We start from the raw sequence: 13,747 nt of genomic DNA, 5'->3' as shown, positions 1-13,747 counted from the left end.
CAGTTTGGGGTGTAAATCTGCACCCTTGACAGCCTGTTTATCTTAAGCAGTGAGTATTTAGGGGCAGGAGATGTATTAGCATTGTGTGGGTCTCTGCTTTTAGTTTAGTTCATATCAGAGGCTGTCCATGTGTCGATTGTAGCCCATTCAGTCCAGGTGGTTGGTGCCTATTTGTTTTGAATTTAACTAAGGTTAGTTTGCAGAAAAGGCATAGTTATTGGAGGTTTGATAGCTAAGGACAGCATTTTTATATCAGGTATTACTGCATTGCCTCTTACCATATAACACTGAAGAGAAGGTCAGTCTATCAAAGAGGCTGAGACTATTTTTTGTTGACGTAACATATGACTTTGTGTAATGTATAGTGTATACTGGAAAACAAATCCCATCTTCTGCATTTTGAAGCATGTGTTTTACACCAACTGGTGACCCTTATTGAAGTTCAGGCTGGCATGCTAGAAAATGTGAACTGAACCTGTGTCTTGTACAGATGATGCTACAGAAAAAGACCTGTCTGACCTGGTGTCAGAGATGGAGATGATGAAGATGATTGGGAAGCATAAAAATATCATCAATCTCCTTGGAGCCTGTACCCAGGATGGTAAGTAGAGAAAAGAAAGCTAACCAGGACTTCCCAGCAGGTCTGCAAAAGTCTCATTAGTCACAATTTTTCAACAGTTTTTAAGGAAGCAGTCATGCCGTGATGGGATTTTTAGATATTTCCCTAGCTTAGCAGCAATATTTTAACTTCTGTCTCTCATTATACTCGCAGCTTTAATACGAGAAAGGGTACTATATTGTATGAAAACTTTCTAATCCCCCTTGCTGTAGGGAAAAAATGATATTTTACAGGGGTTTTACCCATGCCTGTTGTTCTGAATTGTCAGTCTTGCTTTAGTGGAACTTGTATCCCATGAATTTGAAATTACTACTTTTTCTCTTTAAAGACCACAGTGTTTTTATTAAAAGCTAATTATGTCATGTAAAGTGATGCAGAATGGCATAAAACTCTGGAAATTAAAAAAATCTTAAGATGCACTTCCCCTTATTTGAGATCTCACGGCATTTTTTTGATTGAAAATGCTTGCTTTTCAGTACATGGCATGGTTTGGAAGGAGTAGGCACTGGGACAGGCTTTAGGTACCTTCAGCCACTAATGGTAGCTTTGCCGCTATCCTGCTATGGAGCTTTGGGCCAGTCACTTCCCCAAGTCTGGACCACCTTTTCTTTCAAGTTGTGCTTACTGATTTCAGTTAAACATTTATTAATTCAGTTCATTTGTTATAAAATGCTAAAAGCTTCTTTACACAGAAGCATTTTACCCTTTGACCTTACTCCAGTTTTCACACGGTTCTGTTTATCCAAAGGTCCGTTGTATGTTATAGTAGAATACGCTTCCAAAGGAAACCTGCGTGAGTACCTGCGAGCACGCCGCCCCCCAGGGATGGAGTATTCGTTTGATATTAACAGAGTACCGGAAGAGCAGATGACATTCAAGGACTTAGTGTCATGCACATATCAGTTGGCAAGAGGCATGGAGTACCTGGCTTCGCAAAAAGTATGTAGAACTGAGCAAATATTGCACAAAGCGCATGATGCGTATTGCTTTGGCACTTCTTTGTGTTCAGTTTTGTTCTCATCTTGTTTGTGTTCAGGAATTTGCTGGGAGAAGGCCTTTTCTCAAACAAGTTGCATAATCCATACTCTTGAAAATCAGTGGGAAAATTCATATGCTTAGTTTTTAATATCTGTTTAATGGCATTGCTAAAATAAGGCCCAGAATGGATGGTTAAAAGTAAATATTGTGTACATCTCTGCACTTTGAATTTTTCCTCTTTTCTGCGCTTGTAGAGGTTAGAGGGCAGGAATCGAGGTCTAATTTTGCTTTTATCCTTTCATTTTGAAATAGTAATTCTCAGTGCAGTAGGGTAGACGGGGAGATATGCATGACACCAAGACAAAATATGCTAATGAAGTGTGAGTATTGTATAGGTAAAGCACCTTAGGATATCTCTTTCTAAGATTAATGAAACATTTGCCTGGTAATGGGCCATGTCCCAAGAAAACAGAACGGTTGTGAAAGGAAAAAAATATGAATCTTTTGGCAAATTTTGTGAACAAGCATCCACCTGAGAAGCTCTGAAGTGCTTTTGTAGGACACTGCCAAGAAGTGGCACTCACACAGATGCACGCAGCAAAGCCATTTCATCCTTGATCCTGTTCCTTTGCAAAAATACTTGATGAGCGCTGCACCGAACTTGACAAGATGTGAGGGACTGCACAAGGCAGAGGGCAGAAGAAAAACAAAGGCAGCACATAGTAAAACTGCGCATTCCGCTTCTTCAGATATCCCACCATTTCTGTTTGTATTTCACTAGTTCTTTTCCCCTTAGGGATCCATTTACTGAGCTGGAATAATAAGAGAGCTGGTCTTCTGACAGTATTTCCATCATGCAGGAACTGTGAGAAAGCCAGTGTTTGATATTTCAATCCAATAAATGGCTCACTGAGACAAAAAAAGAGGTGGGGGGAAGAAATATGTAAAGAAGATTTTTGGGTGACTACTTTTTGCCTTAAAATTTTTGTTTGCCTTACAAGCAACTGTACATTGGAGACGGCATGCTGTTCCTAAGTTGGATGGATGCTTTTTAAATTCTGTTGACATGTCCTCTCCATCGTTACAGTACAAGAATGACAGGGGAGCTCCAGATACAGGGACTGGCCCAGATCATTGCAGAGAGACGGCAGATCATTAGGGCCAGAGGGTTGGCTATGAAACCTGTCAGATATAGAAATCAATAATGGACCATTCTGAAGATAGGAAGAGTCTCAGCTATAAAACTGTAGGGTATGAGAAAGCAGAAATATACTGACAGAACATAACAGGGTTTGAATCATTTGGTGTATTCACTCAGAGATGTTACATGCCATTTGAGATGCTCTATGGTACCCCCAGCCTGCCACTCTGGAAAGGTGCAGACCTGCTGTAGGTCCTGTGTCGTCCCTGGTAGTCTCATCAAGATACCTTGGATATCACAGGCCATCTCAGATGACGACGTGTGCTTCTATTTGGGCAACTGAATTGAGTTCCTACTGTCTCAGAAGATGTTATTGAAGGGTTTTAGAACAGAGACAGGGAAGTAGGAAGGCTGGCCTATGTTGTTTCTGCTACCGTAGCATTGCTGGTGCTGAATTAGAAGCCTGACTTGATGCTGAAAGCATGTACTGTTGTATGGTCCTGCGCACATTAAGGCATTGCTGGAGCAGGTTTTTCCTGGCGGTTCCCCATGACTAACCCAGTGAGGAGCAGAAGCTTTGTCGGCTCATTTTACCCTTGCAGGATAAGAGATCTCAGAAAATTGCTGGGGCAAGTTATAATGCAAGAAAGGAATTGGCTGTTGTACAGTTTTTTGTAGAGGTTCAGTCCAGCATGTCTCTGCACATGCTGAAATAGAGGACAACATAAAGAGTAATCCAAAATTGAGGGGGGGGAAGGATATTTAACTTGAAAAGAAATAGAATGTCCTGGGGGGATTCCAAATACAATGTTTTTTACCATGCCTCTGCTGCCATCAACCCTAATAAGGCTGCTTAAACATAGGAATAATATCCAGAGCAGTTCACAACATCCTTTCAGTGTCAAGAATCATTTGCAAGCTTTCACGATAATGCTGACATGAAGGAAAAATCTCTGAGGAGATAATATTTTTAGTTTCAGTATCAAAGCTGTTTAAAAAGCAGACAGACTCTGTTATTTTAGGTTTGGGTGGTGTGTTTTGTTTTGCTTTGGGTTTTTTTTTAACTGTTATAGTTTTATGGCTGAAGTAAATACACCCTAGACACCTAGTTTAAAATTATATGCTGTGGATATATCTCATAGTCAGATCTCTTATATTAAAAATAGTTGCACTGGCCCAGACTGTCAAGTTTTAGCTCTGGTGAGATGATATAATTTAAGAGAAGCAACTTAATAAAATGCTCATTAACAGTATTTGTAATGAAAGTGCTGCAATGCCTGTACCTGGGCACGTGTAACTGAGAGTGAATCACAAACAGCATGGCACGGTTTGGGTCACCACCCAAGCTTCCAGCTTCAGCAAAATGTCTTAAATAACCAGGCTTTTTCTAAGAGGCTTCTTAGGGTTCATTGTTCAACTTGGAAACACCAGCTGAGGGGATGGATTGCGGTAATTAAGACAATCATATTTCACAGGCTTGTAGTAAATGTGTGACTTTCTCACCTTGTGATTTGGGTTAAAGTCTGTAAAGGAGACTTAGTTATGGTGTAGAGGTGATTTCACTTTTACAGCAGTTAATTCAGTGGGCTTTTTTTTTCTTTTTTCCCCCAGTGTATCCATCGAGACTTGGCTGCAAGAAATGTTTTGGTAACTGAAAATAATGTCATGAAAATAGCAGACTTTGGTTTAGCCAGAGACATCAACAATATAGATTATTATAAAAAGACTACTAATGTAAGTGGATGTGGTTTTTATCTCTGGAAACAAGTGTTTCTTTCAACGATTCACTTCAAAACTATGGTTGTAAACTTAATGGGCTTCTTGTACAGCAGCCTCGCTTTTCTTCACAGACAGAAAACAAGGATCAAGGACGTAAGCATTTCTGTCCCCTCTTACAGTGTCCCTAACTCCAGTCACTTGAATTAAGTGGAAATATTCCTGTTGATTCCAGCTCATTTTGTACCAAGCCTAGGACCTTGGAAAACACTGTATAAACAGTGCTAGCAAGAACCATAATAAAAATCCTGTTTATGTGTGGTAATGCCACATACCGCTTTACACCTGTTGCCTGTACTTAGCTTCTTATATACAAGCTATGGCAGTAGTATCAAAGTGCTGTGAGAGGTTGAAAAAATTGATTTTTACTCCCCACTCTGTCACCATTTTGCTATTTGACCTGTAACCAAATCAAGAAGATAAAATGTTTCAGATGTAGTTATTGGTGGCTGGTTTGAACAGCTTATATCTCCTTCTCAAGGGATCTCTTAAGACCCTAACGAACTACACTTGGGTTTTGATGGGAACTTTGCAGAACTCATTCAGTTCTACTGGCTTTAATATTTAGTATAAATATTAATTATTATTATTAACAACCATGTTAAGTGGCTTATCTGTGAAAATAAAGCACTAAGTGATTAATGGCATTTTAATGGTAGTATGTGCAACTTCCAAGAGGCAGAGCAACCAGCTATGTATATGTCAGTACTGGAGGGATTTGCACCTTCTTCATATCAACTCTAGTGCAGTTCCTGGGCTCTGAGCAGGGCAGACTCTGTGTGCAGAGGAACAGGCAGTTGTGACTGCGAGCTTTGGGTCGCTGCAAAAGCTGGACCAGGAAAAAAAAAATTCTTGGGTTTCGTGGTCAACTTATTTTTGCAGGCAGGCCTATTTTTCAGAGGATTATTGATTGGTTGTTTTATCTTTAAAAGTGGAATGAACTTTGAAATCTTGATCTGCTTATCCTATCATTCTCCTAGAAAGCAGTGTAGGAACTTTTTGGGAGTCCTCAATGCTTTTAATTTTTTCTTCAATGTTTATATCCATTTTTCGTAATTGTTTTTCTACTAAAACCCATTTACTATTTTTTCACTGAAAATTTTCAAGGTGAATTATGTGCTGGTTTGCATTAGCAGACTGTTCTCTGAGAGTTGAGCAATTTTTTAAAAACAATCGATGTTGAAATCGTCCTGTAAATTGCTACCATTTTAATTTTTCTTCCCTTCCCCATCAAACTTACAGGGACGGCTTCCAGTAAAGTGGATGGCTCCAGAAGCTCTGTTTGACAGAGTTTACACGCATCAAAGTGATGTGTAAGTGGCCTTATTTGAATGGAGTTTAGGTGGGTGGGAAGGAGTGTTGTTTTGGTTTGTATTTGTTAAAGTTTGGGATGTTTTAAAATGTATTTTCCTGTTGTCCTTTACCTTTAAGCGTTTTCATTCTGTTTCACATATTAATAGACGGAGTAGTACTTACCCTTAGAAAGTGAGGATTTTATGGTAGACTGCTAACCAGTGCTCTGTTACTAATCTGCCCAGCTTCAAAGCACATGAAAGGTGGAAAATGCTAACCTCTTTCTGTCAGTGCGGAAGTTTCCCCCCTTGAACTTATTTACGGATGTGCAGCTACAAAGAGTCTATCTAATTTGCTTGGCTTTTGACATACTCTGGACTTCCTTCAGGTTTGTTTTTTTTTTTAAAAAAAAAGAGGAAAGAAAGAAAGAAAAAAAAGCAAGCTCCTGAAAACTTGTTATAAAAATTTGTGCTAAGATTAGGTATAATAAAACATCAGCTGGGTATACGACAAAATTTTTCTCTGATTTTTCAAGTGTTGTTGCTTCCCAGTTCACATGGAGTAGGAAATCATTGGACTCTGACACTTCAAAATCTTTTAATGTGTGCAGAGTTGCTGGCTGATGCAACTGCTCAGGATTTATTCCACTTTCTATTACAGTTTCCCAGGCTCATCTAGAGTACTCGTCCACTTTGTGCTTGAAGTAGACGTGTATTTTTTATGCAACGTAGTTGAAAATTTTACGGTTTTTATTTCTCAAAGAGAAGCTGTTAACTGTAAAGGGCTGGATGCTTCCCAGCACAGGTGTAAAAGTGCATGTCAGTGCAGGGTTAAAAAGAAAAAGGGCAGGGTGGAGAAAATAAGAGGTATCTCCTCTTTCTTTAACCTGGGTGCGCTTCCTGAGCTGCTCTCTCCTTAAGAAAAGCATTTACTGAGGCTTTTCCTACAATCTTTACATTATTTACAAAGGAAAATGTATACAGGTTAAGGGTGGATCAAACTTTTGTTTTAAAAAAAACATCTTGGGCAAAATATTTAAGTGAATGTGAAGTAAGCTACTTCACTGGTTCAGGATTGAAAGTCAGTCTGAGCTCCTCAGCAGCCAGTGAGCACGAGTATTTCAGTGCTGGAACTCAGAGGCTCTTGACCTCGTGGTTGCTTTGAAGATGGCTAAAGATAATATTATTGTAAGTTTGTGCAAACAGTTTACTAAAATACACTGCTGCAAAGCTAGGAGAGCTTCAGAGAAGCTCGGGAGCCAGTGCAAGCTGCATGCTGTTGCTTACCTGGCAGATCTGCCTGCTGAAGAGCCCTAGGTTGCCAGCAAGGCGTGATGAGGCAGGCTCTGGAGGATGTGGCAAGCAGGAAGGAAAACTGGCTTAAAATTATCCTATTTCATTTCCTAACAAAAATTAATTTAAAAATAAAAAAAGAGCAAAATGATGCAAAATATTTTTGTTTTGAACTGCCTGCTTTTTTCACGATATCCCACCACATAATTGCAAACCAACTCAGCTGTGAGTGTTCTGTAAATAATTAAGCTGTGAAGACGCGGTTCTTTGCAGTAGCCTTGGAAACTTGGGTGCTCAGAACATACTGGACAAAGGCAAGGAGTGTGTTTGAGAACCTGCTCAGGTCAGTCCCTGTTGCTGCCCATGCACCTGATGCACTTCACAGACAGATGTCCCGCTCAGGGTGGTGAGAGTCAGGCAGAGGCTGATCTAAGCATCTCCTGAGAGGGCCTGGCAGTCATTGCATCTGCTGCAGGCATGCCTCTGTTTTCAGCAGTAAGGCAGACCTTCTAATGCTGTTTTCTCTTTGATTTGTAGTTGGTCATTCGGTGTGTTAATGTGGGAGATCTTCACATTAGGAGGATCGCCATACCCAGGAATCCCAGTGGAGGAACTTTTTAAGCTGCTTAAAGAAGGGCACCGAATGGATAAACCTGCCAATTGCACCAATGAACTGTAAGGACCCTTGCTTGCTATGAGAGGATGGAAGGGCACAAACTGTACTGAATTCTCATGGTTAATGCTACCCCGACAGCATCAAACATTTTCAGAATTGCTTAACTCTAAAATTGTGGATGTATGTGTGAGTATAGATAGGTAAAGAAAAGGTCTTCAGAAAATGTTTGACAGCAGATACGTTTTTATACACCATGCTGTAATCCCATTGAAAAAAGAAGAGATCATCTACAATCCAGTCTTTGTCAGTGTTTTTATACCCATATTTGTTTTATTTTAATATCTCATTTAGGAATTTTCATGTTAAGGACTCTCGTGGTTCAGCCCCAGTTGGCAACTAAACACCACGCAGCCACTCACTAGGTCCAAAGCACAGCACTATGCCAGCTACAGTGAAGAAAATTAACTCTATCCCACCTAAAACCATGACAATGGCACACATACCACTAATCATATGTAAGGTACATCAGGCTGATTTTGTACATAACAAAACACATCTGGGACCTTCTGCATTAACACAGCATTATCTCCAGGTGATGAGGGGAGAGCGTTTTCCCTTTCTGATATTTCAGTATAGCCCTTAACCATTTTTAATATTTTTTCTGATTTTGGTTTCTTCACATCACAAAGACTGCAATCCCTAACATGGAAAAATATTTAGAGCATGTGTAATTTAATACCACTGAAATTCCTGGGACAGAAGGCTACAGAATCAGGTCAACAAAAAGGTAATCTAGACACTGGGCAGGAGAGATACAGGAGTAGACATGCACCTTTGAGGGAAGCAAGAGTATTGTGCAATTTTGGGAAAGTCAGTGGTCCATGTGCAGGGCTGTGGGTGCTCAATGGTTTACTTGTGATGAAGAACGTTGGCTGTGTATGAAAAGGTTTACGAGAAGGACGCATGATTTTAATTAAGCCAAGAAAATGTGTATTTCTTACAGCTATATGATGATGAGAGATTGCTGGCATGCTGTGCCTTCACAGAGACCGACTTTTAAACAGTTGGTAGAAGACTTGGATCGGATTCTCACTCTCACAACTAATGAGGTAGGTAAATTGTTTCACTCCATAAGCTGCTGATCAGGACAAATGGTTCAGGAGACAGATGGAATTTATTCAATTATGAAATCCTGCTCAAGTTCTCTTCTTGTTCTCTTTGTCGTTGTCCTCTGAGGTTACACGCAGCTAAACTATGTATCCTATGAAATCCTTGGTTTTTTGCCATTATGCCTAGATTTATGTAACTAAACAGAAACACATCTTTAAAACATTTTTCTTTATTTCTCACTGCATCTTTTGATGTTTTTAGCATAGCAGTATTGAGGGACTATGTGTGGCAGGTTGAGAAGCAATGTTTATGTTTCAGCATGAGTTTCATGTGAAGGAGAGATGTAGAGTTCACAGTGTTTTTCATTTATCGACTCAGTTTGATTCCCAGGCATGATATCTAGGTCAGAAGAGGAGAAATCGTCAATGGTAGATTTCAGATTATATGTCTGAGAGTGAATTAGGTTCATTGAAATAGCTGTCTGTGGAGGGAACGAGGACCCACAAGGGAACGTGCAAACAGCTATCCAATTATCCAAAGGTCCTGCCTAACACTGCTATAGGTTGGGATATGAATGCAAAAAGGTTTTATTTGAAGAGCATTCTTTTAGACATCTGAGATATTATTAGTTTTAGGAAGGAACACACTGTTTAGGGTATTCATGCAGGAATCAGTTCTCTTATCACTAAATCACATGCCCCTTTGAGGAAGATCCCAAGTAATGGCAATGCCGAGTCTTATGGTAGAACCTTCTTTTGAGAGAAAATACTTGGTGCCTCAGAAATATTTTATAAATTCTTATCATTTCTGAGACATGATATGTATAATGAGAGGAAAAAAAAAAAAGAACAAAACCCTTACAGAAGAAAGTTGCGACAACTTGTTTTGATCATTTCAAAATGTATTTTTCAGATTTGCTATGATTATAGCACTTTTCTATAAGGGAGGGTGGTGAAAGGTAGAATAAAATGATTTGGGTAGCTTTATATTGGTCCTCAACATGACTCTAATTTTTCAGAATTGTCAGAAAAATAACAAAGGGATTGTTAAGCAGCATTAGGAAAAGCTGCATGCAATAGAGATGACAGGAGACCCTCTAGGATGCCATTCTTTATGATCGTCATTTGCCCAGTAGATCTGACTGAAAAAGATTTCTGGCTTCAGTATCAGCTGTAAATTTATCTGGTTTCTGTTTTGTGAGGTTTACTCTAAGAAGTGGCCTTCAGAGATGAGGCAGGAATATGCACTCCCTATGGAGTCGGTAACACAGCTCTGTGTACTGTTACCATTTCCCCCTTGTCCAGTACTGACTGCATCTTTTCGTGCCTAATTTATGTATGATTTCACAAGACTGGTTGGAGGTGGGCTGGCTGCCACTGCGGAGTGCTGGGTGGCTTGGACTGGATATGCATTTGCAAATCAAGAGGGAGGTTCTGGGCTGCAATTCTGAGCCTGGGAAAGGATATTGCTTTTTTTTTGTGTGTGTGTAACCATCTTGCCTTCCCAATTCTGTACTGCTCATGGACCTGGAATGATCTCAAAGGTAACCTGAAAAGGCCTTTAGGGTTATATAAATTACTTTAGACTAGGATCATAGGGAAACGTCTGGAAGGAAATCTCAGGAACACATCCAGTCCTTCTCGTCAGCCTACGGCAGGATCCACTCTATGTTTGTCATTCCTGACGGATGTTTATGTAACTTGTCCTTAAAGATCTCCACTGCTGTATTTCCCCATCACCCCTTGACAGCATATTGCTTTGTTTCATTAGTATTACTTCTTGAAAGTTTTTCCTAATCTCTAATCTTTCAACATAAGATATTGCTTTTGTCCTATTTACCCTGGACAAAGAAAGCAAATCACTTCACTTGTCTTCGCAGCACATTTTATATTCCTGAAAACTCATGTTCTCACTCAGTGTCTCCTGAGAACTACAGTGTGCCCCATTTTCCTCCATAGCTTGTGCTTGTGCTGTGATTTTCTGTAATCTGCACAGTTTTCCTGAATAGCGGGTCCTTCAGGCATCAGTCTGACAATACTTCTGCTTACCCACTCTGCAGCGGCACTTTCTCTTTCCCCCGCAAATGACACTGTTCATACCGGGTCAGCCTGGTTTGCCCAAGAACTCAAAAATAAAATTTGCTAGGGCAGCCAATGGTACCTTCTTCTGCATTTGTGCAAGAAATTATTTCTGCTTAAATGGCAAAGTTTTGCTCCTCTCCATGCTTGAATCATCACCTGTTGTTTTTTTTTTTTTGTTGGCCTTTGTTTTTTTTTGCAGGGGATGTTGTTTGTTTTTTGTTTGTTTCAGGGGTTTTTTGGGGGTGGGGTTTTTTCCCCTTTTTCTCCCCCTGCCCAAAGACCCTCTCCCCCATGTTTCCCAGGGTAGCATGCAATGCTACCCTGACCAACATAAGCAGAAGTCACTAAGGGTCAGCCTCATGGTGGTGGTGTAATATTGACACCAAGAACCATCTTGATACTGGAAACTTCTTACGCCCCTTTATGTGACTCTGGCCCTTGATGTTGGATAAGGAGGCTGGGGAAGGGATAAGGATCCCACCTTCAATATTGAATTCATAACTGAATTGTATCAAGCCTTTTGATATGATGAGTTCTGGCTGATATCCCATGAGAAAGCCCTGTTTCTTCAAATACTGGAATATTTTTCTTCTTCTGTCTGTCTAGAAAGTGGTTGGTTGTTTCTGGTCACATAGGACTGGTTTGCTAATATATAAATAAGGGTCAACAATGTCCTCATGAATCTTTTAAAAGTCTAGGCAGCAAGATAGGCAGTAATCATAGATCCAAACTGCCTTCTCTTGCTGTCTACTGTATGGGTCGGCATTTTAAAACTTACATGCCCCCGTCTTTTAAAATTATGACCATTTTTTAACTATAATATGGTAATGATTGAATTTCTGACTGAAAAAAACATGTTAACTGAAGAACTAAATTACCCCAAAACCTAAGTGCAGCAGCATGAAATACTGACTGAGGTGGAAGACTTGTCTCGTCAGTACGATCATAACTTGTGGTTTAGCAAATGAAGAGATTGTGTTTAAATGAATGCAGCTGCCTTTAGAAGTTGAAAGAGAAGGAACATTTCAAGGGGAAAAATATCTTTATTCTCCTGCCAAAACTGTTGTTTCTAGCAAAGGAGCCTTAAGCCAAAACTTGGATTCAGCAGATATTATTTCCTTTTCTAATGACTGCCTTGGTCATGGCTACTCTGTGACACACACACACACTTGCACACACATATGACTATGTAGTGTAAAAACCCGAATCTAGTTAATTTAATTTTGTTTTTCTTTTGGTTCTTTTTTGCACATATGCCACTGCCTGTTTAAACACAAATTTAATATCACAGAATATAAAACAGATATTCAAACTGACCAAAGGAATATAAAGTTGGAAGTATCTTTCCCTCTGCAAATCATTACCATGTGCTAAAGAAAAATGGTTCTATTTAGGATGAAATTTCATTTTTATCATTGCGAGTGAAAAGTCCTCTTTTGATGTGGCTGGTATGTTTATTTCCACTGACGCGGTTAATGCTGGGGAAGTTGGACTTCAGAAAAGTACCGTGTTATTGGTTTGGTTTTTCTTTCTCTATTCAAGCTCCTTGTTTTATGAGATATTTAAGCAACAGGCAGTTTTGTGTGCAGTTGCGTTACAGAAATGAGTGTCATTTTTAAACTGTTCTTTTAGCCACTATATAATCAAGCTAAATCAGAGCAGTGGTAATATGTTGGTCTCAGTTTTACTCACTGTCTAAAAATACGATTTGCTTCTTTTGTCACAGGAGTATCTGGACCTCAGTGGGCCTCTCGAACAGTATTCACCTAGTTACCCTGACACAAGGAGTTCGTGTTCTTCAGGTGATGACTCTGTCTTTTCTCCCGATCCAATGCCTTACGAACCTTGTCTCCCCAAGTACCAACACATGAATGGGAGTGTTAAAACATGAAAAAGAAATCATACCGAAGAACACAGAAACAAGAACATCAAGCTACCTACCATATACACCACAAAATCTTTTCTCCAGGACTGTAGTGATTCTGCATGTACATATGAACTATGGAAGGAAGAAAAGAGGGGGGAAAAAAGGGGAAAAAAAAAAACCCAGAAACTTGGAGGAAAGCAGTCAGAACCTACATAAAGAATCTCATACTTTGCAACTTTTAAATATTCCCAACGAAGAAGGTTTGAGCTGTGTCTAGACACTCATCACTATCAATTTTCTGGCTTCCTGTAAGCTGCAACAAACTTTGTTTGTACAATGGACCAGTGGGACTTGAGGCAAACTCTGGGTCTGCCTTTCTTGTTTATTTTGTAATATTTGGAGAAAATATATGTTGGCACACACTTACAGAGCACAAATGCAGTATATAGGTGCTGGATGTATGTAAATATATTCAAAATATGTATAAATATATATTATATATATTTACAATGAATTATTTTTTGTATTGATTTAAAAATGGATGTCCCAATCCACCTAGCAAATTAGTCTCTTTTTTTAACAGCTATTTGCTAAATGCTGTTCTTACACAGAATTTCTTAATTTTCACCATCCAAAGGTGGAAAATACTTTGCTTTCAGGGAAAATGGTATATCATTAATTTATTAACTAATTGGTAATGTACAAAACAGTTAATCGTTTATAGGGTTGTGTTTTTGTAATTTAAATGTCATTTCTATGCAGGCAGCACAGAGAACTAGTAGATATATTGCTCAGACTTTACTAGTTTTCAGATCTTTAAAAAAAAAGAAATATTTACAGTATATAACTAATTTTGGGGAATTAAACTTTTGATTTATTTGTGTTTAAAAACTGCAGTGTCAGATGATTGTTCTTATCAAAACCAAATCCTTTAACAAGAAAGTCTTTTATTCTCAATACCTGTCATTTTAACA

General features: G+C 39.2%; 1 protein-coding gene across 15 annotated transcripts in view; it reads left to right on the top strand.

The window, feature by feature from the left end:
- Nucleotides 1-13,247, top strand: part of FGFR2 (fibroblast growth factor receptor 2) — an 85,244-nt gene extending 71,997 nt beyond the window's left edge. For all 15 annotated transcript variants that reach the window (XM_075107405.1, XM_075107402.1, XM_075107415.1 and 12 more), the window contains 7 exons: nucleotides 491-601; nucleotides 1,368-1,558; nucleotides 4,350-4,472; nucleotides 5,757-5,827; nucleotides 7,637-7,774; nucleotides 8,719-8,824; nucleotides 12,633-13,247. In XM_075107405.1, the coding sequence (XP_074963506.1) occupies nucleotides 491-601; nucleotides 1,368-1,558; nucleotides 4,350-4,472; nucleotides 5,757-5,827; nucleotides 7,637-7,774; nucleotides 8,719-8,824; nucleotides 12,633-12,797 (905 nt within the window). In that variant the 3' untranslated portion in view covers nucleotides 12,798-13,247. The remainder of the gene's footprint in view (nucleotides 1-490; nucleotides 602-1,367; nucleotides 1,559-4,349; nucleotides 4,473-5,756; nucleotides 5,828-7,636; nucleotides 7,775-8,718; nucleotides 8,825-12,632) is intronic.
- The last annotated feature ends 500 nt before the right edge of the window (nucleotides 13,248-13,747 follow it).

The sequence above is a fragment of the Phalacrocorax aristotelis genome, chromosome 12, assembly GCF_949628215.1.
Source record: "Phalacrocorax aristotelis chromosome 12, bGulAri2.1, whole genome shotgun sequence".
Classification (NCBI taxonomy): Eukaryota; Metazoa; Chordata; class Aves; order Suliformes; family Phalacrocoracidae; genus Phalacrocorax; species Phalacrocorax aristotelis.
This window is presented reverse-complemented; position numbering and strand designations above follow the sequence as displayed.